The 27,085-nt window shown below is 45.0% G+C and overlaps 3 protein-coding genes across 9 annotated transcripts in view; 1 reads left to right on the plus strand and 2 right to left on the minus strand.

The window, feature by feature from the left end:
• Window positions 1–10,836, minus strand: part of LOC147143021 (uncharacterized) — a 26,249-nt gene extending 15,413 nt beyond the window's left edge. Inside the window, exons 1-2 of the mRNA XM_086037890.1 lie at window positions 10,269–10,836; window positions 1,611–1,685 (exon numbers count right to left, since the gene is read on the minus strand). Of these exons, the coding sequence (XP_085894016.1) occupies window positions 1,611–1,685; window positions 10,269–10,351 (158 nt within the window). The 5' untranslated portion in view covers window positions 10,352–10,836. The remainder of the gene's footprint in view (window positions 1–1,610; window positions 1,686–10,268) is intronic.
• Window positions 2,516–17,104, plus strand: ca14 (carbonic anhydrase 14). Of its 4 annotated transcripts, none has more exons than XM_086037894.1 (13): window positions 2,516–2,801; window positions 3,029–3,052; window positions 7,229–7,408; window positions 7,553–7,698; window positions 8,631–8,726; window positions 8,803–8,869; window positions 9,311–9,468; window positions 10,332–10,458; window positions 12,026–12,049; window positions 12,126–12,210; window positions 12,283–12,324; window positions 15,208–15,261; window positions 16,403–17,104. In XM_086037894.1, the coding sequence occupies exons 1-13, from the start codon at window positions 2,741–2,743 to the stop codon at window positions 16,509–16,511; spliced, it is 1,173 nt and encodes a 390-aa protein (XP_085894020.1). In that variant the 5' UTR covers window positions 2,516–2,740; the 3' UTR covers window positions 16,512–17,104. The 4 variants fall into 4 exon arrangements, with proteins under 4 accessions (XP_085894020.1, XP_085894019.1, XP_085894017.1 ...); XM_086037892.1 differs by lacking the exon at window positions 2,516–2,801 and adding an exon at window positions 2,831–2,950; XM_086037891.1 differs by lacking the exon at window positions 12,283–12,324 and having other exon boundaries at window positions 2,631–2,801.
• Window positions 17,105–21,385: 4,281 nt separating this feature from the next.
• Window positions 21,386–27,085, minus strand: part of LOC147143023 (uncharacterized) — a 33,357-nt gene continuing 27,657 nt past the window's right edge. For 3 of the 4 annotated variants that reach the window (XM_086038431.1, XM_086038432.1, XM_086038430.1), the window contains one exon: window positions 21,386–22,740. In XM_086038431.1, coding sequence (XP_085894557.1) covers window positions 22,146–22,727 — 582 coding nt within the window. In that variant the 5' untranslated portion in view covers window positions 22,728–22,740 and the 3' untranslated portion in view covers window positions 21,386–22,145. Of the gene's footprint in view, window positions 22,741–22,959; window positions 23,123–27,085 lie in introns of those variants that run through there. The other variant, XM_086038429.1, reaches the window with a different exon arrangement.

A 27,085-nucleotide genomic window follows, 5' to 3' on the forward strand; every position in this document is an offset into this window, starting at 1 on the left:
TGTTTTTGCAATATAAACGCAAGCAGATGACATGTCGGCGAGGAGCTCCCTCGGCGGATTTTATGAATGAAAGCAGTGGGCGCGCCCCCTCAGAGTAGCTGGCCAATAGTGCGCCGAGCTGCCTTTTCCACGCCCCCAGAAGCAGAGCGGAGCGACCAATGGGTGACCGGCAGGGGCGGCCGCTGTTGCATAATTTGGCTGAGGCGCCCCTGCACGTTTCAGCTGGCAGGTCGCTCCACGCTCACGCACGCGCACACGCGCCCAGCAGCAACGGGGGCGTGACGACAACACACGTGACGACATGAATTATTTCAGCTATTTCCGATCACCCATTTGAAATAGGTAGTTTGTCTGCGGACCAATCATCACGTGATATTTTATATGAATAATTAAAAAATAAAATAAAAACACGATCGGTGCTCGGTGGCAAGGTTGAGCCATTTACAAACTGGATGAAACGACTCGTCGGGAAGACATTTGCAAGTGCACGAAATGAAAGCGAGCGGTGGAACGTGACGAGGACTCCCCCTAGTGGCAAAAAGCAACGCGGCCACTCAGCGGAGTGGCTGTGATTTTTTTATGTAACTGTTCACGTTCAAGTGAACAGAAGCACGCTCAAGACATGCAAGTACACGCGCCCACGCCAGTTTATGCAAGAAGATAAAGATTTGTTCAAATAGAAATAGGTCCGTAAACTTATTAGAAACAGCTCTCAGCGTGACGCAGTGCAGTTGCAAACCATTGCAAAGCTCAATAACAAACACCAATTCCTCTCTGACGATGTTATCAAGCACAATTTGAGATATTTTTTTTGTGTGTTGGGCCTTCATAAATGTGACAGCAAGAATACAATTTTTAGGCATGCTCGTATTGTTTTCATGCAATGGTTGCGCCACCTGTGTATTTTTTAAAACAATATGTAGACATCCAGTGTGTCTGCATATTGCTTAAAAAAATATCTATTTTTAAAATGAATGTTGCACTGACTGGAAGCACTTTTATATGTTGTACCTGTGTCTCATTGACAATAAAGCTTAGTTCGGTTTGACCAAATACAATTTGTGCTTTCAATATTTTATTTTTGGTATACAGATTGAATTTTTCCTGTTTAGCTTAAATTGGACATACGCAAGTATATGATAAAATTGCTGGATGGATATTTCCAGTGACACATGATGCTGGTTGAGGGAAAAACATGCAAAATGCATACATTTGTTTTCATTCTAAAACATTCTTAACATGTCATCCACCTGTGAACAGTTTGTCAGTGTAAAATAAAACTCAAATCAAAATGCTAGAGGGTTAAGAAACGAGTTGGCAGGCTTCCCAGGTCATTTCCACGCAAGGCTTTTTGGCCGCTCTTTTTTTAGCGACAAGCCACGCTCCATTCTCCTGGCCAAATTCATTTGTTTGTCAGTTTTACTGTACTTCGACACGTCGCCGTAACTGGACAGTGATTATCATAAGATTTACTCTCTTTACTCTCTGTTTTCAACTGATGTGAATTTCGAGCCTTGTTTTGCCTCTACATTTTGATTAAACTCCAAATGTGACCACTTTTGGGGCATTCCACAGTTTAGAATTGAATGACATGATGCAAAGTTCCTTACCCTCCTCTGAAGTCTTGACAGATTAAAAACATGGTCTCCATTTGAAGTCCATTCGCCTTCGGTTTGCTGAGGTACCTGTAAAGTGGACAGAAACATGTTTGTCTAAATTCGACACGCCGCAGAGAAGGCATCGTTAACAACACTACCAAACTTGAATGATTACGCCACTCCCCGTTGAAATTTGCTGTCAAACGAGGATTACACATTTCGTATCGAAAACATTACAACATAGACTACCTTATGAAGACGTCTGCCTAGCTTAATGCTAAACGATGCAAAACACCATTAACACGCTAACAAGTTAGCATCGGTGGCTGCGATCTTTGAAGCATTGGGTATTTGAACACAAACGGTGGAGCAAAACATGGAGACAAATAATACACACAGCTGTTTTTTTTTTTTTAATCCTTGATGAAAAATGACTCTACTTGGGACATGTGCAATGGCAACATAATTCCATTTCCATGTTCATTTCCGTGCCCTGCAGTGTGAATGTAGCCTAAGATGCGATTGTGTTGGTTTTCATGGACAAGGCATACCAAGCAATAGGAGAAAACTGGAATTAGCAGCTTTTCATGGAATTTCATTTTGCGGCACATAACGCTAGCGATATTTTGGCATTCAAAGTGTGACAAAAAAATCTTTTAGAAAATGTTTTTCCAAGAAACAATTTGATAACTGCCATTCATTCAAATACCCCTATCGGCGAAAGGAATCGATTTTCAAAATGAACCCGTTATGCATCAATTGTATTGCACAGGAGCCATTTCGAAACAAATGCGCGACTTCCCTCATCTTTTTTTTTTTTTTTTTTTTTGCCCGACGCTCGCCCCAACGGGGTTAACGAATCGCCCTCGGCCGCTTTGTGCCTGCGACTTTGCGACTGCGTCACTTCAGCACCTGTTCAAGGAGCCCAAAAGTCCTCCCGCCGGCGTCCAGCCACCCGCAGGGAGCCGCGGCAGGTGCTTTGGCTGTACCCGGCTGCACGCTCTCCCCCTTCGCTCGCTCTCTCGCTCGGTCTCTCACTCGGTGACCCTTTGTGTCCCCCTCGCTCTCTCACTTCACTCCTCATCCCTCCGTCCACTGTTGTGCATTTGGCTGTGTTGTGTGTGTGGGCAAGGAGGGCGAACATGGACTCTGTGGCTCCTTTTGTGCTGCTTTTGCTGCCCGGCCTCCATTGGACAGCTGCCGGTAAGAATTTCATTAACATAATCATCAATGCTGGCTGAGGTGAAGTTCGCCCCCCTCTTTTTTTTTTTTTTTGCATTTATAAAGGTGTCTTTCTTTCTGAGAGATGCACCGTGCAATAGTTGTAGCGCAGCGGTAAAATCCATCAGCAGGTTGGAGTACTTTTTCGTTGTGATATTTGAAGGAGTTGAATCCAAGTTGAAAGGTGTTCTCCCTCTTCTGTTTTTCAGAGGACACGAGCTGGACCTACACTGGTAAGTTACAAAGTTTCTTTGCTGATTTGAGGGGGTCAGAAAAAAAGCCAAAGTGTCATCCGGGACGCGTGAAGCGAGGTGTTCATTTGTACCGGGACAGTTGACATGAGCGAGATCAATTGTTGGATTGGGAAATTTTAAACCAGGATGGCAATGGGAATGAATTTTTCTTTTGTCCACAGCCAAACTGACTAAACATACTCATATTTAGTAAATGAACAAAAATAATATTGCAACAATTAGATTGTCTTTTTTACATATTACAGTATTTACATTTGTATGTTGCTTTCAATATTTGTTTGCAACTCCTCTGAGATCTTACTTATTTTTAGAACTGCGCGGCGGGCCCACCGGCTGCAGGTTCCTCAGCCGCGGTGGCCAAAACCACACATAAAACTTGTATCAAGTCATGGAATAAGATACATGGCTTCCATCTAACGACTACCCAAAACATTTCAGCAAATTGGGAAGGCTTTTTTTGTGTACGTGTGATTCTCCCCGCCTTTCCTCCCTCTGTTTCCCCTCTCCTTGCCTCTCTCTGTGCGTATTAGTTCCAGTCGGGCAAGCTGGCGTGAGCAAAGCGCTCACACAGAGATGATGGAGGGCTGCAAGGGGGTAGCGAGGACGAAGAGTGCAGGGCAAAACGGCAAGTGAAGCGAGGCAAGGGCACCAGGAGCACAGGGACAGGCAGGCCAGCGCCGGAGAGGGCGAGCGAGAGACGAGACGGGCCGGGCCGGGCCGAAGCAACGGCGATTGTGTCGCGTATTGTTGCGGCGCACAATCAACACACAGCTTATTGTGCTGCCGACCCACACTGAGCGCGCCTATGCCGCGGACAATGGCGCAGCGGGCATGAATGGGGCGCGCGGCCGGCTTGCATTCGGGGAGGGCCGCGCCAATGCGCCGCATGCGTTGGAGATAGCAGTGCCAGTGCCAGGCGCCGCCCGCTTTCTATTCAAACTAGCTTCCACTCGGGCGGGACCAAGACGACTTGTTTTAAATGCACGTCAGTACTCACGTGCGCCGATACTATGACTACGGATACCACATTACCGGCTAGACGTATACCTTTCGGTTTGGAGGCGTGTGGAAATACAGAACTTTAAGGTAAACACTTTAAGCCGACTGCAAGTTTAGCGCTGCTGAGGCAGTGGCAGCCATCCTGCAAGTTGCCGTTATGGAAAGTAAACAGAGCTTTGTTTCCGTGAGCCATCGACCAGTTGATTTTTGCTTTGACTTAGGAGCAAAAATTTAAGATGTGAGCGCTGCGCAGCGGCAGGTGGCTCAACTCACTTCGCAACAAGTTTGGCAGACCGTGAACAGCTCAGCCAAAAAGAGACGTCAAGTTGTTTAACTGCCACTGCCGGATGAAGTTTGCTGTCAAACCAAACATCAAACAAAGCAAATGACACACTGTGTAATTCAAACAACCACATTGCCCCAACATGCTTAATGCTAACATAGGCACACGGGCTAACACGTGTAGACAGACCATGTAAGAATACTCAAAGGCATATATTCTTTCTCCTCTGCAAAGAATGACGACTAATAGTGCTGTACTGAGAAGCTGAGAGAGAAGCTGAGTCACCATGAACAGTATATTGAAGTGTCATTAATGTGTGTTTTCAAGAAGTATGATATCACACAGTGCTATTTTTTTCCCATTCATTTCAATGAGCAAAGATGAGTTGAGAATAATTGGTGATAATAAAATACATTTTCCTCAACGGTGCAAGATGCGATGATGCTATTTAGCATTGCACTCATACTCGGTCTCTTAAAAAGTGTTATAGCTGCCAAAATGTGACAATAAGGACCGAGCAGAAAAAAACGAGCAAAAACAATCAAAACACACTCGGGCGGACAGCTCCCAACATGTTGGGAGGAGAAAAGCTGCGAGACGCAATTTGAATGTTTTTTTGGGGAGCAGTTGAGGCTGCGCACGGCACAGGGGACGACGAAGCTCGTGACAAAACCGGCCGTGGAACATTTTCACAACGTGCGCCTGAAGGGAGAAGAACAAAATGGCTGGCAGCAGGATGACCCGGAGGGTCGTTTCCAAAACCTGCGGGCCGAGACAGAGGCCTGGCACGGCAGACGTGCTGGATGTCGTCACGCCAAGACATTTCCCCGCCGCGGACCACTTGGATTGAAGAGGGCCACGTTTTACTATCTACTTGATTGTTTGTTATTGTGTGCGCTTGAGTGACAGCCGCGCACCACGAGGCCTCGTGCTAGCTTGTTAGTCGAGGTGGAAAGTTGCTCTCGAAACAAAACAATCGCATGTCCCCCCGCCCCCCCCCCCCCGGAAGAGCGGAGTCATGTTGGATGGCCAACACGTGGAGGCTACTCGTCATCACTTATTCGTTTACGTCAATCAGTGCGCGCGCGTGCGTTCGCGCGCACGTGTGGCTTTGTTGCCGATGCATTCAGCGTGTTCACAGAGGTGCGCCAGCTCACAGGGTGAGAATTTTCGGCCTGCGGTTGCCATAGAGACCTCCATGACGAGCGTGCTAACCATTCACCCACCATGCCGCTACTTGCTTTGCGTCTAGGAAAAATAGCTTCAAAAGTGGACAACCCCCCCCCCCCCACATACGCCCCCCCCCCCCCCCCGCGTTTGACCGATGAGTCCCGAAGAGAGCTTTTCAAACACAGTCAATTGAAATTCACATTCTTTGCCACGTCACACTTTCTTTCCTCTCTTTGAAAATTGCAATTGGACACACTCGGCCGGCTTACTTTCACTGTGTGTACTCCGGCTCATATTTTTCTTCCATTTGAAAAATGATTTTTTTGTCTCTAGGAGTAGAAAGCTAGTTTTCAAAACTATGTAGTTTAAAATGTACCGTTTGATCCTGTATTAATATTTTTATATTTTAAGACTGCTTGCATTAAAACTAAACTCTTGCAGGTCTCATATTGCCTTCTTCCAAAATCGAATGTTAATTGCTCAGCTAGCCTAAATCGAGTCAATAATTTAGCCAACAAATGAAATAACTAAAGGTGATGCAGCACAATGAAATACAAGGTTGAAGTAATTTAAAAAAACTACAAAAAAACAAAAAAGATTTGGGACTGGACACAAAAGTCCAAATTAAAGTGAGTCTTGAAAAGGAAATAAAATAAAGTGCGTCAACAAGAATGTATTTCATTTTTAGAAATTAGGGTTAATAATTTATAATTCCATATTCACAATATAAAACGTCTTCGCAAAGAAACAAAACAAAATTGATTTAGGATGCAGCCTTGAAACTAAATTTGGAGTGTTTAGAAAATGGAATGTAGAATTTCACATGAAAAATAACATGCGGTTATTATTTTTGAGAACATTTGAAATATTGTGAATATAAAGTAAACAATGTACTGCTACATTTCGTTTGACATATTAAAAAAGCTGATGTCGCAACGACAAGACAAAATTCGAATGAAAAGCAGCAGAATAAATCTATTGTCTGTCCTGCTTTGCAGAAAAAAAAACACATTTACTCTTCACACGTAAATTTCCCTTTTAGCACCTCCATGAAAATTAATCGGCAATTTTTTTCAAATGTTAGGGAAGAAGAGGGTCAGAAAATGTCTGACAGTGTAACTTTCAAATTGGTGTGGCATTCTCTTTTTCAAACCTCATTTGAATATTTTTTGGCAAGATACTTATTTTGGCCTTAAACATTGTCATATTTTCAAATCAGCTCAATCAGTGAATTTCCAAAGCGGGTCTTTGCTCGAAAATGGACACGAGGGATGCCGAATGACTTTCAAAGCTGCTTTTGTCTCAAGTGAACATTGCCGCATGCTGTTCCCCAGATTTGAACTTGAATAGAGACTTTTTGCACTCTCATTCCTCGTTTCTAAAACTCGATTGCTCTGTGTTTGAATTACTCGACTGGATGATAAAAATCGATTTTGCATTGTCTCAAGCGTCCATTTGAAACAATGGCAAAACGTGGCGTTCGTTGCTCATTTGTGGAGTGTCGCAGAAGAACGTAAGCAAAGAAGCAGTGGGATTCAGCTTGAAAAATTATCCCGTCTTGGATGTTTGTTGTTGTTTGAAGCGTCACCTTCATGACCTGTTCGACGCCGCGCATATTATTTTGTTGCAAATTGCAGCCCACAAAGGCCGAACTACGTCGTGTGGCTGACTGAATAACGAAGGGTTACTGTTCCCTGATGAAGGCATGGTGGGTCAGTCGGAGTGGTCGGAACATTTCCCCGAGTGCGGCGGTTCCTCTCAGTCTCCCGTTGACGTGGTGACCACCCAAACTAAATATGACCCCGGGTTGACCCCGCTCAGCCCGCTGGGCTACAGTCAGCACGGCAACAGACCCTTCACGCTCTACAATAACGGACACACAGGTAACCAAGGACACACAGGTAACCAAGGCAGCACTTTTTTTTTTTTTAAATCCCAGCACAGCAACTGACACATTGCGCAGTTTTCAGCCATTTTTCGAGATATTCTTGAAGTCAAGCGCAGTGAAATATTTTCCCCGACCCCAGCTGTGATCGAGCTGCCGGACTGGATGAGCCTGGGCGGGCTCCCGTGGCTCTTCTCGGCCGCGCAGATGCACCTCCACTGGGGCAGCGGCGGGCCCAGCTCCGGGGGCAGTGAACACACCATCAACGGCCAGAGCGCCGAGGCAGAGGTACGCGCAAAATAGACACGCCACGGCCGCTGACGGCAGCCAACGTTTTCTCTTATTTGACTTTGTTACAAGCGATGCTCCACCTGCTCACTTAGGCTTCCAGACACGATTCTGCAGCGTCACCGCTAGTAGTAGTTGGGATGTCAAATTGCTGCTTCCTCGCAGGGATGGCATTACACTGGGGTTAGGGGGGCCTAGATCACCTTCAGAAATCTTTGTAGCCCCAGTTAAGCTCCTCTAGAATTTTGGCGTCCGTCCATCTGCTCCCTAGACATGTTTCTATAGCATTTACCACACTTCATTTTCTTGAATGCTTTAAAGACCCTTTTAAAGTAATACAAACAACTTTCAACATATGTGAATTTAGAGACAGCAAGAGCAGTAAACAAAATCCCTTCTTCTCCAAACCAACAAACTTATCTCACAATGTATATCAATAATCAGGGACAAAGATGTACATTTTAAAAAAAAGAAGCTACAGCCGTCGCTTTCCGTAGGCGTAAAAAGCAGGACTGAAAAGGCTTGGACATATGACAGTTTTCAGCAAAAAATAGGCTGGGCAGAAATACTTCTCACTTGCATTCTTCTTTCAAATTTACAGTGTCAGACAAAATAGTGTGCTGCCATATAGTGGCTGACAGCAGAATTACACCAAAAGTAAATGGGAGGCAGAACAAAATAGTTTAGAAACTGTACAAAAAAATAATAATCTCACTGTTGGTTGTGCTTCCAAGCAAAAAACAGGGAAGGTAAGTGAAAGAGAAAACGGGCAACTTGCCTTTCTTCCGCAGTGAGCGCCGAGCAGGTGGTGCTCACGCATGCAAATGTCGCAAATCGAATGAAAGGGAACACAAATCGAGGCTGTTTTCAAGCCTTGGCATGAAAACGGAGAAACGACCAACCAGCGCAGCGCTCTTGCGTGCTGTGTGCAGCTGCACGTTGTGCACTACAACTCCGAGCTCTACCCCAACGTGTCCGCCGCCATGACGCAAAGGGACGGCCTGGCTGTCCTGGGGATTCTCATCGTGGTAACGACCAAGACACGCTCGACACCTTGAGGCAAATTGGACGCGCGTTCTGATTGGGTGTCTTGATGTTCTGCAGATAGGCGAGGAGACCAACGCGCCCTTCAACAACATCATCAACTACATGAGCCGCATCAGACACGCAAGTAGGTCCACCCAGTCAAATGTGGTCTTTAGCTGCCTTAAGATGCGAGTTGAATTTCTAATTTTGTAATGCCTTTTTCATAAGGAAAACAGCACTTGAAAATGTAGAAATTGATAAAAACAGACCAAACGAAGCAGTTGTTGTCACACTTTCCCCTTCACTTGTGCTGCCTGCTCATTCTGGGTGTGCATGCCTTGGCCACCTGGGGGCAGTACAAGACAAACATACGGATATATGGTACCGGAGGCTCAGCTCTCTCGGCTTCTCAGTACAGCAGTAATATTTGTTAATCTTTGTCAGGTTAATTTTATGAGTTTGGAACAATCAACTTTTTAGGGCTCACCCTACCCTTACTGGCAGTTTTTTTTGCTATTCACGAATAGCTGGTGGTTAATATCTTGATTATAATCACTTTTTTTTTTTTTTGCTTTTCCACCAACAGACCAGAAAGTGTTGATCCCAGCCTTTGACGTGCAGTCGCTGTTGCCCAAGGATCTGGGACGCTACTATCGCTACAACGGCTCGCTGACGACGCCGCCCTGCTACCAGAGCGTTATGTGGACTGTGTTCCACGAGAGGGTTCAAATCTCCAAGGCTCAGGTGGGGCTGACACCTGCAGACGCTCGCAACTACACTTCTCTCCGGGCACTTTTCAATCGCAACTGATGCAAGGCCAATTCCATCCATTTCCAGTTAGCAAATGTTTTTCTTTTATTGGCCCGTTGCATAATCTAAAATTAATATTCGACACGGGCCGCATCACAACATTACAAACAAGATCAGGGCCGCAGTGGGGGAAAAACGTCTCAACCATGATATTACAAGGTATCAGCTAGATGAATTTGCTTTGTAGGCCTTTTTTCTTTTGCCTGTAAATTTGACGCACCACAGCGAAGAGTTTTAACAATCCCGCTATATTTCAATTATTAAAAAAAAAAAAAAGTACAGTAGTGCTGATTGACCCGATTTATGAGTTTTTAGAGATATGATCAGTCGTTCGGATGGTTTTTCGCTCTGCCTTGCAAGCACAAATTTGAGATACAAGCACTGCTTGGTGGCAGTGAACTGAACTCAACTTACTTCACAATGCATAGCGTTTAGGCAAATGGTGAACAACTCATCCATATACAACTTTCAAACAGTTTACCTCTAATTTGGTCATTACTGAAGGTAATAAAGTGCAGTATTATAGAGTGATATTTTTTTCCCAAAAAGAAAAACATTACAATTACATTTTTTTATTTTTTTGTAAAAAATGAAAAATTTAAAGTATTACCAATATGCACTGTAGAGTATACACGTGTTTTTGCCCGAATAAAAATTAGACACACATAGCATTTGGTGTTACATGCAACAAACAGAAACGCATACAAATCACATAAATATATAACCACACTCACTTTTTTTTGCTGTAGTGTGTCAGGAGTTTGCACCGATTACAGCATATGTCCTCTCCTCTGCAGCTGCTGAAGATGGAGACCATCCTGTACTCCAGCCAAGCAGGAGATGCCGAGCGGATGCTGCTGCAGGACAACTATCGCGCCACACAGCCGCTCAACCACAGGGTGGTCTTCGCCTCCTTCACTGCAGGTGAAAAATCAGCGCATGAGCGGCCACTCGCTGCACACAACGCACTTGTTGTCCCGGTCAACATCTTGGGAGTCCCGGTCGCTTGGTTTTTGAGGATCTGCCGTTAAGAGTCCCGATTGGCTACCTCAGCTATGCATTAAGTAGAAACAATAAAAGAGCGCAGCCAGTCTCAGCTGTCTTAGTTTGGTTTATTTAAATCCAACAGGATAGCTTTTAGCATGACTATGACAAGATTTGACTATGACAAAGTGAACCCTGAATTAGTCGAGATGCAGGATGTGTAAATATGAACGGTCTGGCCACAGCATGAGAAAATACACGACCTGCACAAGCTAATTTTGTTAATTTACTTTTTGTGGTGGTGGGGCTAAACTAGCAAGAAAGAGCTCACGAAATGTTGGTTCAGATTTGGATAATGGCGCTTACTTTCACTCTAGTTGTTCACATGCATTGCTGACAGAAAAAAAGCTTCCAGTGTGCGTTACTGCCATCTGCAGGACCGGAGTGGAACTGTGGCCCAAGCCAGGCAAATATTAGCTACTGCTTCTATGGAGTGCCATTGTACTCATCATTTTGGATTAGATTCTTCTTTAGTTCCTTTCACACTTTGACGTCAAAAGCAGCATTTTATTGATACGCCATCGTTCCAAATAAACCGTGGTACTGCATCGAGAAATTCTTGAACAGCCGCTGGCTCTAGCGGCTAGAGCTAGAGTCTAGCCCTAAAAGTCACGCATCAGTACTCTTCCTGTTCTGTACCCTAAGGTCTCAGTACCATAATCCTAAACCACCCCTATTTGTGGAACACTTTTGAAAAAAGCTCAGCAGACACAAAGTACTTGTACATATTAAACACAAAACAAAGGCAAAACCTAAACTGCCAAATGACAACGGCTTCACCTTTGTCAGCGTGATACTTGAAACAAAACAATCCAGAAGAGAGTGGATCGTAACTTTTGGGGCACCCCGATAACCTTTCTGGGTTCTGCGTAAACGGCGCAGGTGAATAAAAGCTGCATCTTGTGTTATGTGCCAATTGAGCAGGATCTGTTTGCAAGAGAACTGAAACTGTCACTTGACACCTCCGATCGCTTTGCAGTACTCTGCTGGGAATCCACAAAAAAGAGCACCGTGGGGGACCATGTAAAGCAAAGTGCACAATTAGCACTACACAGGGAGCAAAAAGTGCAATGTGGCCAGAAATGTGGGAACATGCCAGGCTGAGGGGCGACAAACAGAGAAGAGTGGTTGGAAAAGCCGGCAAGAAGAGCTGTGTTTGTTTGCGTGCCGATTAGGGAGAGAGAAAAAAAAAAAAACACAAACGGGATTTTGCGAAAGCGAAACACTGACTTCATTGTGTTCCCAACTGAGAAAAGCAGAGAGGAAAAGGGGGACAAGTGAAAGAGGGAGGCCGAGTTGTAGACAAAGACAAAAAGAGAAAGGGTTGGTGTAAGGTGTTCATTGTGGACAGCGAGTGAACTGGAAGACCTGAAACATCGGCAATGGCGGCATTCTCATCAGATGCGACGCTAAGCTAACCGTCCCTTCTCGTCTTTTCCTGTTGCAGAGTCGGGCAAGGAGCTCTCTTCAGGTGAGGCCCACATCAGCGCGCCTCGCCCCCCGCTAGCTTTGCCCTGCCGGAGCTTTTCACGACTTGCTGTCCGCAGGTGAGGTCACCGCCATCGTGATCGGCATCATGTGCGGCTGCGTGGGCCTGGCCGTCATCGTCCGCTTCATCGTCAAGACCGTGCGGTGAGATGCTTTGAAAATGGCGGCTTGCCGTCCTTCTGCTGCGAGCGTTTTAACTCTCCCGTCTCTTGGCAGATTTTTCGCTCTCCTCCACCGTGAAACGGTCGCGGCAAACAGGTGGCGCTCATCCCTGACATTAACGGTCCTGTTTGTTAACCGTCCCTTTGGGCGGAGCCATGACTTTCAGCGCTCTTCTACAATCGGTGCAATCAGAAAATGGACAGTGCTGTCTTGAGATACGAGCGGCTCCACTTGGGAGTTTTTCGAGATACGGGCCGTGGCTCAACTGATTTATTTGCTTTGACCGGCAACAAACTTGAGATACAGGCACGATATGGTGGCTGTCAACTCAGTTCAGATCACTTCATAATTAGAAACACTTGAGAAAAATTCTTTAAAAAAAAGAAGCTTCAAGCTGTTTGCTGCCACTCCCAGCTGAAGTTTACTCAAAAACTAAACAAAAAGAATTACACTTTGAGTTAAAAACAATCACAAAGCTTAGCCTTCCAGGTCGCTAGCCAAATGCTAATGATAATTAGCATCCATGTTGCCGTTCTTGCTTCAACCGTTTAAGCAACTGATACAACAGTAATCACTGTCATAAATTTGTGATCCTCTGCGGACAAACACTGATATCAGCGCCGTACTGATGATCTGAGAGAGGAGGTGAGACGCAGTAATTTGTCCGTCCGTCTCATACTGCCCCCACAAGACAATACAATTGCTGCAGGGCGGCAAAAACAGTGACATTCTTTTGAATTCTTGTAGTCAACCCCCCAAAATTATTTGCAATATGTTCTATGCGCCTTCCCTAGTCCAAGCACAGCATTCTGCTTAATATCACGTTTGTGGAACATGAACATAAGCAGCAAAATCCACCCGTTTTTAGCCATCTCCGGGTGCGGCACATTTTGTCTCTTTCTGTCGAATGAAAATGACATCGAAGTTGCTCAGGGTTCAGGTAACGACCAATCATGGCTCACCTGTTTTCTGAAGCTCAGCCACGATTGGTTGTTACCTGACCACTGAGTAACTGTGATTTACTCTTACTTTTTCACTTGAAAGCAAGCGACAAAATGGCCGCCCCCTGAGATGGGCAGAAATGGGTGGCTGCTTAACTCATATTCCACAAACGCAATATTAATCAGAATGCCGCGTTTTAACGAGTGGGCCTGCATGGAACATATCCTTGCCAAGAAAATGTAGTGGTTTACTTCCGCTTTAATGTCGTCAACAGTAGGTTTTTGTAAAGTACAACATTTGAGTGCTCTTACTTCTGAAACTTGGATCTCAAGGCACCACGGTACTTGGGGAACTGCAAATATTGTACAATGGTGACAATTAGATCCCAACCACCCGCTGACAAGGATGAAATTTCGGATTAACCGTCAGTCCAAATTCCGAAGACTGTTTTGTCGGACCCGCCCTTATGCGGTCAACGAAAGTGAGGCACCAGCCAAATCAACAATATCGGCGTGATTTATTGCCTATTGGTTATTTCTGCACATGTTATTTAGTCATTGTGTTTATTCGGTGGCTGCAAAATGGTCAACAGACGTTTGACCTGTCCAAGCTGCAGCACGAGAAATCTCTCACACTGATGACGGCCGCATTCCATTCGGCTAAGCTACTTTCAGCGCTCGGATAGTCTGCCTTTCGCCGACATTGACGTTTACACCTGCGTGTAAGCGCCAGAAGAAATGAGAGCAAAATGCACTATACAAGCCAGCAAATGGAAACGGAGGCGGTGACATTTTTTGCGTTGGTTGGGCCTAGGGCTGTTCGCTTTTGCCTAATAAGAAGATCCCGATGATTTTCTCTCAAACACGATTTTACGATTACGATTTTTTGTAAAATAAAAAAGAATGAAAAATGAAGTATTTTGAATGTCTTTTGGATGTCATTTTGCCAACCATCTAGTGACTAGTGACAGACATCGAGTTACTTGCTCACGGGATGTATTCTACATGCGGGGCACACACTACACTACAGATCTATTTTTGCCCGATTTATTAGCTAAACGCTCACTTGCCCGAGCAAACAACAGAATCGCCGGTAGCCATGGATGTTGTCGTTGTTTCGGACTGCGCGCTCGTGGGAGGAAGCGGAAGTGCAGGGGAAACTACGGTGGCTCAAATACACCAGAAATAAGATCGAACGTGCCGATTTGAACGTTTTTAACATCGTTTTATCCAGAAAATTCGGTGACGGTTCAAAATAGCTTAATCGAGCAGCCCTAATCAATAAATTCAGTCAGTCTGTAATCGGCTTGGTGTGATCTCAGCATGAAAGTGAAAAACAAGAGAAAGTGAGCCTGAGATTAGCGCCGGAGATAATCTGATCCTCTTTACTCTGCCGCAATAACGTGCCCAATACGTACGACCGGCTCGCCTAATTACCGCTTTGAATAAAAAAGAAGCGGCGAGCTTGAGGAGGTTGGAATCAAAATTGCACGATTGCACTTTTCCTCGGTTGTCACCGCAGTTCCCAAAGTGTCCTTGCTGGTATTAATACGACTTCAAGTACAACAACATGACTCACTCATCACTCATACAATCAGGTGCAGAAATATTGGGACATGGACACACTTCTCACCTTTTGGGCTCTAAACATCACCGCAATGGATTCAAAATGGACAAGATGCGCATTAAGTGCAGACTTTTGAAGGGCGTCCATGTCTGGCAATGGAAGCCGGATAGTCTGCCGTTAAAGCCCATCTGGTTGGTTTCACTTGGAATCCATTGTGATGCTGTTTACAGCCAAAAAGATGACAATGGTGTCCACGTCCCGATGTTCACGGACCTCCCCGACTGTAAATGTACGGACAGTCGTCACGAACGACGACTGTCCTTCAGATAACTTGATCTCCCTACATGACAAAATCCAATCTAATCCAATCAATTGTGACTAATGATACGTTGTTCTTTGATCAAGTCCGTGATTTTTTTTTTCACCACGTTTTGTTTTCTGTGCTTGTGTCTTCTTGTGATCCGGTGACAGCTCGACCTCTAGCTGGGACGTCCTTACCAATAACCGGCCAGCTCCGATGCAAAGGTTGACTAAAGCAGCCAAAATGATTTCCTTTCAACTCAAAACCTTCTTCCAACTTCTTTTCGCTTTCCCCACCCATTAACTTTGACTCGTCTTCTTTGGCTAATCCCTCCAGTAGTGACGGGACAAACCTAGAGGGAATCAATCTGTCAAGTGTTCGTTCAGGTGGTGCTAGCAGACGAGCGGAGTTTTGGCCAAATCGCGGGCGGCAACTTTTAGTGCTGTCGGCCTATTCTTCCCTGCCGCCTGAGGAATCCACTTCAAATCCAACGACGGTAGCTGGAAAGCGATTGACAGCAGAATGGGGTCTTAAGGGCTAACTTGCTAGCAAACAAACGACGCAATGTACCCAACTTAGCCGTACTCGGAATAACACGTTTCACACACCTGTGTTTTGTTTTGTTTTTTTAACATCAGCTCCCGTAAATGTGCGGCGCTTTATTTTCTGAAATGCTTTCAGTTAAGGAGGACTTTCGTCCGTCCCGTTTTGAAGAAATCAAGTTGTCTACTCCAATTATGAAAAGTCACTCACTCGCTAGTAAAATGGCTTTTTGTGTCTGGTTTATTTGAATAGAATGATTTATTTTAAATGTATGAATGACATGTTTCGAAATTTAGGATGATTTTGCCGATCAAGTTCAATCAGGGAACCTCAAATTTTTATACAGTCCTCTGAGGGCCATACAATATGATTTTTTTTTTATTTTAACACTATCGAACAAAAGTTTATAAACCACAAGCTTTTGGGATTTTTATATCAGTTCCTTTGGGAATTCATTTGTGTTTACAATTGTTTGGCGGCATTCCTGACGTAGCTCATGAAAAAAAAAAAAAATTGTTCTCAGGAAATATTTGTTAACTATGACATTTTTTTCCCTCATTAAACTTAAATTCTATATTTTTATTTTACATGACAGTTTGATGTGCAAATATTGTAACCTCTTCTCTGTCCTAGTTTCTTACTGGAGTCATTTGTCCACTAATAACTAAAACATCTCATTTTCTTCTCCATGCAATCATTCTCATAAGCGTCCGTCGCATACACAACTTCTCGTATTCCTTGTCAAAGAGGGACCTCTTCTGGCCACATTTTCAAACTCCTCTGACGCGAAGAAGGGAATGAGTCTTGCTTTTGCCGTTTCAGGATGAAGGAGCCCGAGAAAGCAAAAGAGAAACAACAAGAGATGGTTCTGAACTCCGCGTCTCAGGCAGAAAAGCGCGAGGAGCGATCGTCTCCACTAAGCGAGCCTTAGTTCGCCATACACGCAACTTTCCAGGACAAAAAAAAAAAAAAAAAAAAAAAAAAAACATGTTGGAACTCATCCATGACAGGAAGATCCAGTTTCGCAGGAAGGAAACAACGTTGGATGAAGTCACGAAGGCCTACGCGCAACGACGGCGGCAAACATTTTGCGAGTTTGCACGCAAAGCACTGAAATGTGTCACTTTGCTGGCTCTCGTTTTCAACGCACTGCAACGTCTGACATGCGTCAATTGTTCGTGTAAATACTTTGTACAGGGTGTTTTTCCCCCTCTCTTTCTGATTCAGCCGTTTTTCCATCATCTCCATCCTGCCTTCAAGCACAAGCACACACACTGCACTGACTGAAATGTTGACATTTCTATAGCCGAAGTTTTTCTTGTATTAGCTCGCTCAGGGATTTGAGCATCGAAGCAAAACGGGAGCGAAGGCCTCCTGAGGTTCTTTCGACCCGAGTCGGCAACGTCCAATCGGCACAAGCAAGTAGAAACTGAATCTAGCATACCGTATCATCGCTATCGTCTTTGTCATTTGGAATTGTAATTGTATTTTCAATATGCGCAACACAATTAAACATAAAAAGCACTTTGCAGTCTTATTTGCCTTCATTTCATTTTCCAAGTTTCTCCTGATTGTGAAGTGTGAAAGTATCAGCAAGCAACACGAACGGACTGCTACAGGCTACCATTTTGTTGACGTGCTAAACTGTGTACAATTTTTTTGAGGGACTTCCTCAACCAAATGATGAGCAAATCTTGCTGACGTGTGGATTTTCATGTCGCCACTTGGCTTGTGTTTCAGACATCTTAGATGGCATCACGTGACAACAAAATTCTCAGTCGGGTTGAGCGGCTACTTCAATTTGTGGACTTGGGATAGTTCCCCCAAAAAATGTCCACTAAAAATCCCTTTGTGGTGATTAGGGAGTGAGTGAAAGATTGTGAATGCAGTTACTGTGTTGTGCACTTTTGTTAGGTGAAGGAAACGCCGTAACAACGTTTAGGCGAAAAGTTGAACTCGATTTTGAATCACTTTTAGGCCTACGCGATCAAAGTGGAAGGATGACGGGGACTCACACAGCGGTCGTGATCATTATTTGCACACACCACAAACGGCCACCATGCGGAGGCGGCCGCCGTGGTGGGACCACAACAAGGGCACGGTTCCCGTTTGGCCAAATGTTACTTGGCCGTGCTAGCGGCAAGCAGACGGACTGAGTGGAGTTGTTTCATACCACTTTTTTTTTTTTTTTTTAGACCGATACCAGTACGAGTATTCACTCTTGAGTACTCACCGATACCACAAGAGCACTGTCTAATCTACACAGGCAAGTACACTGCATTGAACAGGAACAATTGGTTACATCATCATCAGCCTGCAAATGAGGAGGACTTTCAATGCGTATTCCTTCCCAAAGTTTCAGACGGTTTGAAAATGCAAAAGTGAAGAGCTGCAATTTCCGTGCGCTTTTATCTTTTACTGGTACAGCCATAATGAAAAGCCAATTCCCACGTTTGCAATGACGCTCTCCATTTATCGGCAAGAACAAGAGAAGAGTGGCTCAGCACGGGGCGCGTGCGTCTATGACTCAAGTGCCTCAATTACTCACACTCCTTTTGTCCGGCAGCAATTCACTCTCTGAAAAGACCCTTTGCACTGTGTGGTTTTAATTCTCGTCCTCATTTATTAGAAGTCGCTCTACAGAACTGATTCCCAACCGCTGTGCCAGGAGAAATTCTTAACTGACCAATCACTCCATCCGAAGCCTTACGCTTACAACATGTTCTTTTTTGGGGTGACTAAAAAAAACAAAAAAAACAACAGAAATTAAAACAAATGTTTAAAATATTAAAATTCATTTCTACATGCTTGCATTTAGTTAAACCCCACCAAGTATTCAAGTAGTCTTTTGTCCTGCTTGACCCACTTGCATCTGGATTTTGGCCTGTTTGACTGCCACTTCTCTATTTTTGTTTGGTGGTGTGCTGTGAGATTTTTCTTATGTGAAATATGTGCCTTGGCTTAATAAAGGTCTACAGAAGCAGAAGAGAGACTTGCGCCTGTGAAATCGCATCATGTCAACGACGATTGTCAGCACTTAACAACCAAACGCCAGCTTGAGACGCTGGCGGTCGTCCGGGTAAAGACAGAAACTAGAAGAGGACAGGAGGAGAGCGAAAGCTGAGAAGAAACCAAAGTGCCCGTTCCCATAGTTGGCACCTCAATTTGTGTTCAGCCGTTGTATTTTTCGGAACCCTCCTTAAGTTCATTAAAAGTGCACGACTGCTTTTTATTGTGTCACCGCTCCTTTTCTTCTTGCGTCCTACTGTTCGAACCCCCCCCACCCCGCCGCCTCACTTCTCACTCGCCACTCATTCTTTTATTCTCCTCTTGCTTTTCCTCAATAATTGTCGCACACTTTTACTTCCTCCGCAGCCACAGTTGACCGTGTGTGACATATTTATGTGTCTGCGTGTACACATGACACGATGAGAGGTCAGCTAGGGCCAACCAGGGAGTCAAGTGCAACCGGGTCACCTTCATGATTAGCAGACGGAATTTAAAGCGCTAACGTCGACTTAGGAGCGACACAGCACTTATTTCCAGATACGAGCTGCCGCTGGGACAATATCTTGTCTTAAGTCGTGCACAACAATCGCAGTCATGAGCACAAAATGTTAGCAGTGAACTTCACAACAAGCAGCAGATTGGCAAACGCTTGAAGAATTGTTTTAAGTGCTTCAAAAGTGTTTGTTGTCGATCCCAACTGAAGTTTAGACACTAAACAAAAGAAAAGTACACCTTGTGTGTGTAACAAAACCATATAGCATTGAGCTAGCAAACGTTGCTAGGTTAACACACAATGCAAAACACTAGACTAGACAGACTAATGAAAAAATAATTAGCATCACTATTGCAGTAGTTTTAACCATTTGAAGGGTAACAACACCACCAAATAGATGCTAATTTTGAGCCCATGTACGTACTTAGACTCCCACTGGTTATCATTCAGCTAGCGGAGGCTGTGTACTAGTTGTTTTACATACACAACAATGTGTTTAGCTTTCACAATTTAAAAGGTAACAACACGGTCAAATAGATGCTAATTGTTAGCCCATGCGTCTATGGGAATTCCCATTGTATGTTAGTATTCAGCTAGCGGCGGCTATGTGGTTGTTTTACGTACGCTATGTGTTTAGTTTGACAGTAAGCTTCATTTGGGAGTGACAACAAACAGCTGGAAGCCTGTTTTTGGGTGGATGAATTGCTCACTATTTGACAAACTGCCACTTGTTGTCAACTGAGTTGAGTCAAGTCACCTGCCTGCTACCATTCAGGCGCCCGTATCTCAAAACATCAAATAGGCCAACAGCTGTTTTTTCCAGAAACTCGTAAGCTGGGTCACTCGTGCCTCAAAGCACCACTGCATGCGTGATGCGCAACGCCGACATCGGGCGCCACTGTGCAGAAAACAGGAAACCAACGTTTGTGCGTTTCCTCGGCATCGCTGGAGGCGCGCGTGGGAACAAAATCTCGATGCAATGACACGACACGAAGGCTAATGAGGAAAAATGAGCCAAGAGGAATGCCGGTAGGCAGCAAAGCGGCAACATCTAATGATGTGCAGTGGCACAGCGGAAAGTTGAGCGAGAGGACGGCAGCAAAAGTCCCCCCCCCCCCCCCAAAAAAAAAAAAACTCAAGCGGCACCACCACCAAATAGCAGCAGCAGCAGTCGCACACATTCGGTTGCGTAATGGCACCAGTGAAATATATCACAACGCAAGGCTTCCAAAATGTCGCAAAGCAAATGATCCCACGGGCTTTCTGCAGCCGTTTTCTTCATTGTACTGCTTATCTGCACCCGCACCGCACCCTGGACAGGCTGCCAGGCAGTCAGAAGCAGAAGTGGGTGCAGTAGTATACTCAAGTAAAAGTACTTCAGAATAACGTGACTGAAGTTAAAGTTGAAAGAGAGTAGTTAAGTATCCAGTGGGGAAAAAAAGTCAACTACTAAGCAACTCGTGTTGAGCAGATTGGCGTGGGCAGAGTAGCCACAAATTGTACTCAAGTAATTACAATGAGACTTTAGAGTAATGAGACAAAAGTAGAAAATATGTTTCCAAATAATTACTTGAGAAACAGAAAGCGTAATTGCATTTAATGATGTAATGAACTGAAATGAGTCAGGCCTCAATGACAATGACAAACGCTCACATGCAAAGTTGGACTTTGGAGGCCTAACAAAAGAAGGAGCAGGGAAGCCTTCCTGCCTTCTTTCTTGCAGCTTACTAGCGCCTCTCTGCCGCCATCTTGTGGTAGCTGCTGGGCACTGTTACGTTTCAGACAGCATTGAAAAGGCCTAAAAACCATATACTGCGCAGCATGTGTAAATGAATGTGCGTATACTAGTATGTAATCATATATGTATGTATATATATATATATATATATATATATATATATATATATATATATATATATATATATATATTTTTTTTTTTTTATATATATATAGACTATAGATTGCTCGGGTTTTACATTTAAGGGTTTATACAGTATGTTGAGCTCAACCATAGGATTATCTGCACTCATGTATCGAGGGGGTGTTTTTTTTGGGGGGGGATACATATGTCATATCTACTAATGTAATAACATTACAAAATTAAATGTACATATACACACACACACACACACACACACATCTAAATGTGTATCTCGCTCATTCTTTGCCTCCAGAAAGTCAATTTGACTTCCGAACGCTCTCGCTACAAAGCGACAAATGGAGAGCGAGAGGCCGAGGACGCGAGGTAAACGTCGGATCTCGTTCGCCGACGTTTACGCAATGAGAGACAAGGTGCGCTGCAGTTTGGTTCCTGGGGGAACCGAGTCAAGCCCACTTCCCTTTTTATTTGCCATTCCGTGAAATACATCATCTCATCTGATGTGAACTAACATCTGCATCTAAAAAGCACACCCACAAAAGGGCACATGCGTGTCATTAGAAAATGAAAAAGCAATGTGACAAGTGGCAGTGTGGTACAAGTACCACAAGTGATAATGACTGCTTATACAGTTCAGTTGTATTGAGCTTTTTAATTCAAGATATTTGTAGTTAATATTTAAAAACTGTTTGCTTTGTAAAAATATATGTATCTTGATTTATTGAAATATTTAAATCAAATTATTTTAGTACTTTTTTTTTCTATAAGTGATGTTCAAACTGTCTAATGTTACAGTGGCTCATTTGAAACCTTCAGGAATAAAAAAAAAATCTCTCTCTTTTTTAAATACCGGTACACTTAGGCCTACTACACTGCAGTATTTTATTGTTGTCACTTTGGTTGTACAGAGTGCTCGTTTTTTTGTTTTTAGCTGGTTGTTGATGTTAAAAGTTTCAGAGCCATTTCGTTAGGCGATCTGATACAAACGATCCCCAAATTCTTGCTTCCTAGTACTCAGGTTGAAGAGACCTTTTGACTGACTGTCATTTTTGGGAACTGTTGTCACGTTGCTAATAAGACTGTGTGGGAAAAGTTAGTTATTGAAAAATCCAAAGCAGCTGATGGCGCGTTCCCAAATGTTGAAATGACAAAAAAAAAAAAAGTTCAGTGATTCATCCGATTGGTCAAATTAGGCACATAACAACGACTACGGCCGACAACAAGCACAGCCATGTTGTTTTCAAGCTGGGGGCGTGGCCTTTGGTGTCAGGGTCTTGGCACCCTCCGGCATTGTTGCTGGGCTTGGCGCTTTTGGGGTTTCCCTCAAAGTGGACCGGCACGCACTGGTTCTCCAGCACCTCACAGGCCAGGATGAGATGTTTGCTTTCCCGGATGACGTTGCGGATGCCGCAGGTGCCCTGCTCGCTCCTCACCGTGACAAAGGAGAAGGGCTCCTGGCTGATGCACAGGTTCTCCTTGAAGGTTTTGCCGCCCGCGCTGGAGCACACGGCCCTCACCCTGTCCAGGTCTTTGGGGTCCAGGAAGGACTGGGTGGGTCTATCGCAGCCGCCGTTGTTCTTGATGTAGTTGCGCCACTCGCCGACATCCAGGGAGGCGGGCAACCCCGCGCGGATGTGACGCTTGACGAAAGTGTTGTAGCCGTTGTTCCATTTGGATCGCTGGCAGGGAGCGTCGTTACGTGCGCGCGTCTCTTGAGCCGACAGGACGCAGGCGGCCACGATCAGAGCCAGGCCGGCAGCGGCCATTTCCCGACAGCGCCTGCAGTGGAACAAATGCTTTCACGTCAAGCCAGAACAAACTGTGGATTTTTACGGCCCTCCACCTCGGGCAAAAGGACGGCGTTGTGTCTCAGCTTGTTGCTGCTGCTGCTGCCGCTGCCGCTCCACGCGAGTCAGCAGCTGTGGGCGTTGCCGCTCAACATAAAGCAAAAAAAAAAAAAAAAACAGAGGACGGTGGAAACCGCTAAAATCTCCATACCTTCTTTTAGCAAAAGCGGAAACTTGTGGTTGGCTGCCAGCTAGCTTGAAAGTTCCAGATGTGGGACCTTTTTGTCGTCAGGTCTTGGCTTGAGCTTGCACATTTCCCGTCTGGGCGTGTTAGGGGGAGGGGCCTGCCAGCTGCCTGTCGGCTGTCTGCATAGTTGCCTTACGTAACTCTGCCCGTCCACATGGCAGACGTGTCGTGCACTCCAGTGAGACGGGATCCCCCCAGGTCCAAAAATAGCCAGGCAAGGTCCACCGTGCCTTTTTGGAGATTTGGATGCTGCTGTGTTTGTCTCTACAGAGCAATTATTTACAACGCAGGTGTCCAACTCAAGGCCCGGGGGTCAACTCTGGTCCTCCACATTATTTGAAGTGGCCCACTGAATCCAAAAAGTGCATCTATACTTCATGTTTCTTGCCAAATGGATCTTTGTCTTTTTCTTTTGGCAGAAAATCTGCACGGAAATTAAAATTCTTCTAGTTGCACAAGCATTTGTTTTCAACCAAAACCCTTCTAAAGATAAATTGGACAATACAGTAGTTTAAAAAAACAACAACAGTATTTATTCGCCACTATTTTCAATGACTTCTGACTTCAGTTTGTTGTTAAAAACAATCAGGTACTGAACGGGGTGTGTCAGAAAGGTTCCAGGACGACTGAAGCAGTTCATCTTTGGCGGGTTCAATGCATGGTGGATTTTTAAAATCATATTTTTTTCACACTGAGCGTTACCAATTCAAATCACCTTAGTTCCAGTTCTTGTTTCTTCTCTTGTTTCCCATTGCAGTCGCATGTTGAGGACATTCCCCCACCAGAGCTGCGGTCACAAATGGAAACTCCCTCCTGCGAGCGCCTCCAGCGCATCTCAATGTCCAAAAACCGATCATGTTCCCGCACAGCCAAGCGGAAAATTACCGATTGTCCTTTTGCAGCGAATGACCTCAGAACGAGTTCAAGAAGCACCCGCCCCGTCCTCCCTAGTGGTCCTTGTGTAAATTGCACAACAAAGATAGAATCATTCCCCTTTGCTTGCTTGTGTTGTCTGCCAGGAAATTCCGCCCGGCGGTTTCCGTTGAGGCCAAAAGTGCGCCGATAACGACTTGCCGGAGTCAAGTTGACAGCGGGCTTGTCGGCTCGACTGCTTTTATTTGAGGTCATCTGCGCCGTAAAGTGGAGAGCGCCGGCAAAATGCGACTTGAGCAGCACGCAGACGGCTCCCCCTACTGGCAGGGAGGCTTTTGAGCACAGGGCAGGTGGGAAGATGCACAACTTCCACCAGAGAGGACGAAAGGGGCCTACACTCAAGGTCGCTTTTCATTTTGGGCCCGATAAGGAAGAGCTGGCGGGTTCTGGGAGTGTGACAGACAGAGGACAGGAAATAGGAAATGATAATGTCGTACGAGAGGGAAACGGGGACATTTCATCCCTGCCAGATTGCCCATTGGAGGCTCCAAAGTGTTTCTTTTCCCACTCTCACTTTGTAAGATGACCTCATGAGAACGTTCAAAAGTTGAAGGCGAACCTTTCAACTTGACTATTTTCCAGTGACGTGCTAAAGCTCCACATTTCTGAGCTCCTGGTGAGAAGAGGCTCCACGTTGTCACGGCCACGCCTCCTTCCCACGCGTTGGCCACTTTGTCAAGTCGCTCCATGACAAAGACGTCTCCAGTCTTCATTTACTGGATTTCCACTGGCGATGAATCCACCAACATTCAGTAAGTCAAGTCCAGCCAAGACGACGGACGGCATCCAGGGGCTTTCCCGGCTCCTAATTGAATCGTCTCGGGTCACGTGCAAACATTGAAGAGGAAGGCATGCTAAACACATCAGGGCTGCTCAAATCCTACAAGATTTTTTTTTGTCATTTGTGCACTTTTTTGCTGTCATGCGTGATCTGCTCCAAGCATCTCAACACACGGCACCGCACACTCAAGATTCGGTACCAACATTGATGTTGAAACAAGTCCTCAGAGGCGGAAATCTCACATGGTCACGAGCGACCGCTCAAAAAAGAAGAACAGAAAATGACGGCTATGCGCCGGCGGCTCGACAGTGGTCGGCTGACCTCACGCGGGAAGATTTTTCGGACTATTATCGGGCCAAGATAATCAGGCGCTTGTCATCCTTGGCAAAAACAGCCCGATTGATTTTTTTTTTTTATGACGCTCACTCTTGATGGCGGCAAAGATCTTTTGAAGGTGAATTGAAAATTGAAGCAAGCGGCCACATGACAAATGCGTTTTTCTTCGGAAACAAAGAGAGAGAGGAGAGTCTCTCTTATTGTTAACTTCTTCAACCTCTCCATCTCTGTCATCACTTGTCTGATCTCCGCCCCTTTGCTGACTCACCCGCACATCCATCACGCCACAAAAAAAACAAAAAAAAAAACACGCAGCCGGTTTCCAATGCTCTGACAGTCTTTTTCGTCTTCTGCTTGGGGTCGTCTCCCTTTCGCTTTTCCCCTCCTCAACGTGCTTGAGGAATGCGTCGGAGCGGCACAAAAGAACAAAAGCCAAACGGGGGGGGGGAAGGAAGAATAGAAAAGTGACCAAGGAGGGGGGCCCGAGAGAAAGTTGCGTGAGGTAAAGGAAGGGAAAGGAGGGAGGACAGAAAGGTTGAGGGGCGCAGCTCATGGCTGACTGCACCTGAATGCCGAGCGGCCCTTTGTCATCGCCTGCTGACACGCAGCATCTCACACACACACACACACACACACACACACACACACACAAATGAGGCCCGGCCTGTTATTGGCTGCTACAATACAGTCCTTGCTTTTTTTTTTTTTCTTGATGTGCATGTTTTGTTGGCATGTCACAGTCATGTGCTAATCGTCAGCCTGCCGGAATGAACATGAATCTTCTCCGACTTTTGTGGCCGCATCAGACGCTCGCAAAGATCAATCGGCACTTTGGGGGCGGAGCCTGTGTGACTGAGCATCGCCGCAAGCAGCAGCAGCAGCTCAGAAGCGGAAGCATGCTGCATGAGCTGGATGGAAACGAGGTCATCCAAGCGCTAAATAGAAACAAACTGTGGCTTCAAATTCTTTCCAGTAAAGGTTGATTATGAAACTGCACAAGGCAAAAATGGACGAAAATGAAAACAACCAAACCTCGTTGCCTTTAGATTGGCCCACTAGCATAATGCTAACATAATGGAAAATCCAATTGGCAAGCCAACAGTTAGCATCGATTTAACTCATTCACTGCCAGTCATTTTCAGTATATATAATATATAAATAAAAATATAAATAAATTCCTAGGATTGAATGGCTGGACCCAAAGACAAATACGTTTGTCAATGTCAGTGAATATGGAGTACTCAAGGCAAAAAATGTCTTTGTAAAAATGTGTTTGATGTGCCCCGGCTAGTCTGAACGGTATTGTGATGAATAAGCAGATGACTTCATCTGTTTTGATCCATCTCAGCAGGCTGACATTTTATAGAGCACCGCCCCCTGTTGTCAAGTGAAAGTGACGTCAAAATGCCTTTGGGCTCGCATTGCGAACGTCATGGCTCACCTGTTGTCCGAGTTTGGTCACACAACGTTCGCAAGCCCCAAGGCCCTTTGAGCACCATTTCAGTCGACAGCAGAGGGCGCTGTAGGACAAAATGGCAGCACCCCGACAGTGAGCAACATTTGAATTCTATTTCCGTGAATGCAATTTCAATCATGATATTGCACAAGCGCGGGCACAAGGAACACATTATTGCAAAGAACATTTTCGCAGTGAGTTTCCTCTTTAAAGCAATGAATATTTGAACATACATGGTGGCACAATATGAAGAAAGATGTCAAAATTCTCAGAGGCATATATTCTTTATCCTCTACAAAAACACACTGAATTGGATTGCTTTGATTCTATTTAATTGCATTATTACTTGATGCTTTCATATGGAGTGCTATTTTTTCATGATTAAAAAACAAACAAACTAGAAACTAGAAATATTCAGACTTCCGCGTATATTTGTGATTTCTTTTTCTTCTCTTGACTGCCTGTTTTTGTAATGGTGTTGTCGTAACAATGCAACTTTTATTCTTGTAACATTTTAGAGTTGTCTTGCGCAATTCGCGCATGCACGTCTGTCTCACGTCAAGTGCAGCCTGCACCGCATGGCG

Source organism: Filicampus tigris, chromosome 8 (genome assembly GCF_054856515.1).
Source record: "Filicampus tigris isolate MCC_2025a chromosome 8, RoL_Ftig_1.0, whole genome shotgun sequence".
NCBI classification, from domain to species: domain Eukaryota; kingdom Metazoa; phylum Chordata; class Actinopteri; order Syngnathiformes; family Syngnathidae; genus Filicampus; species Filicampus tigris.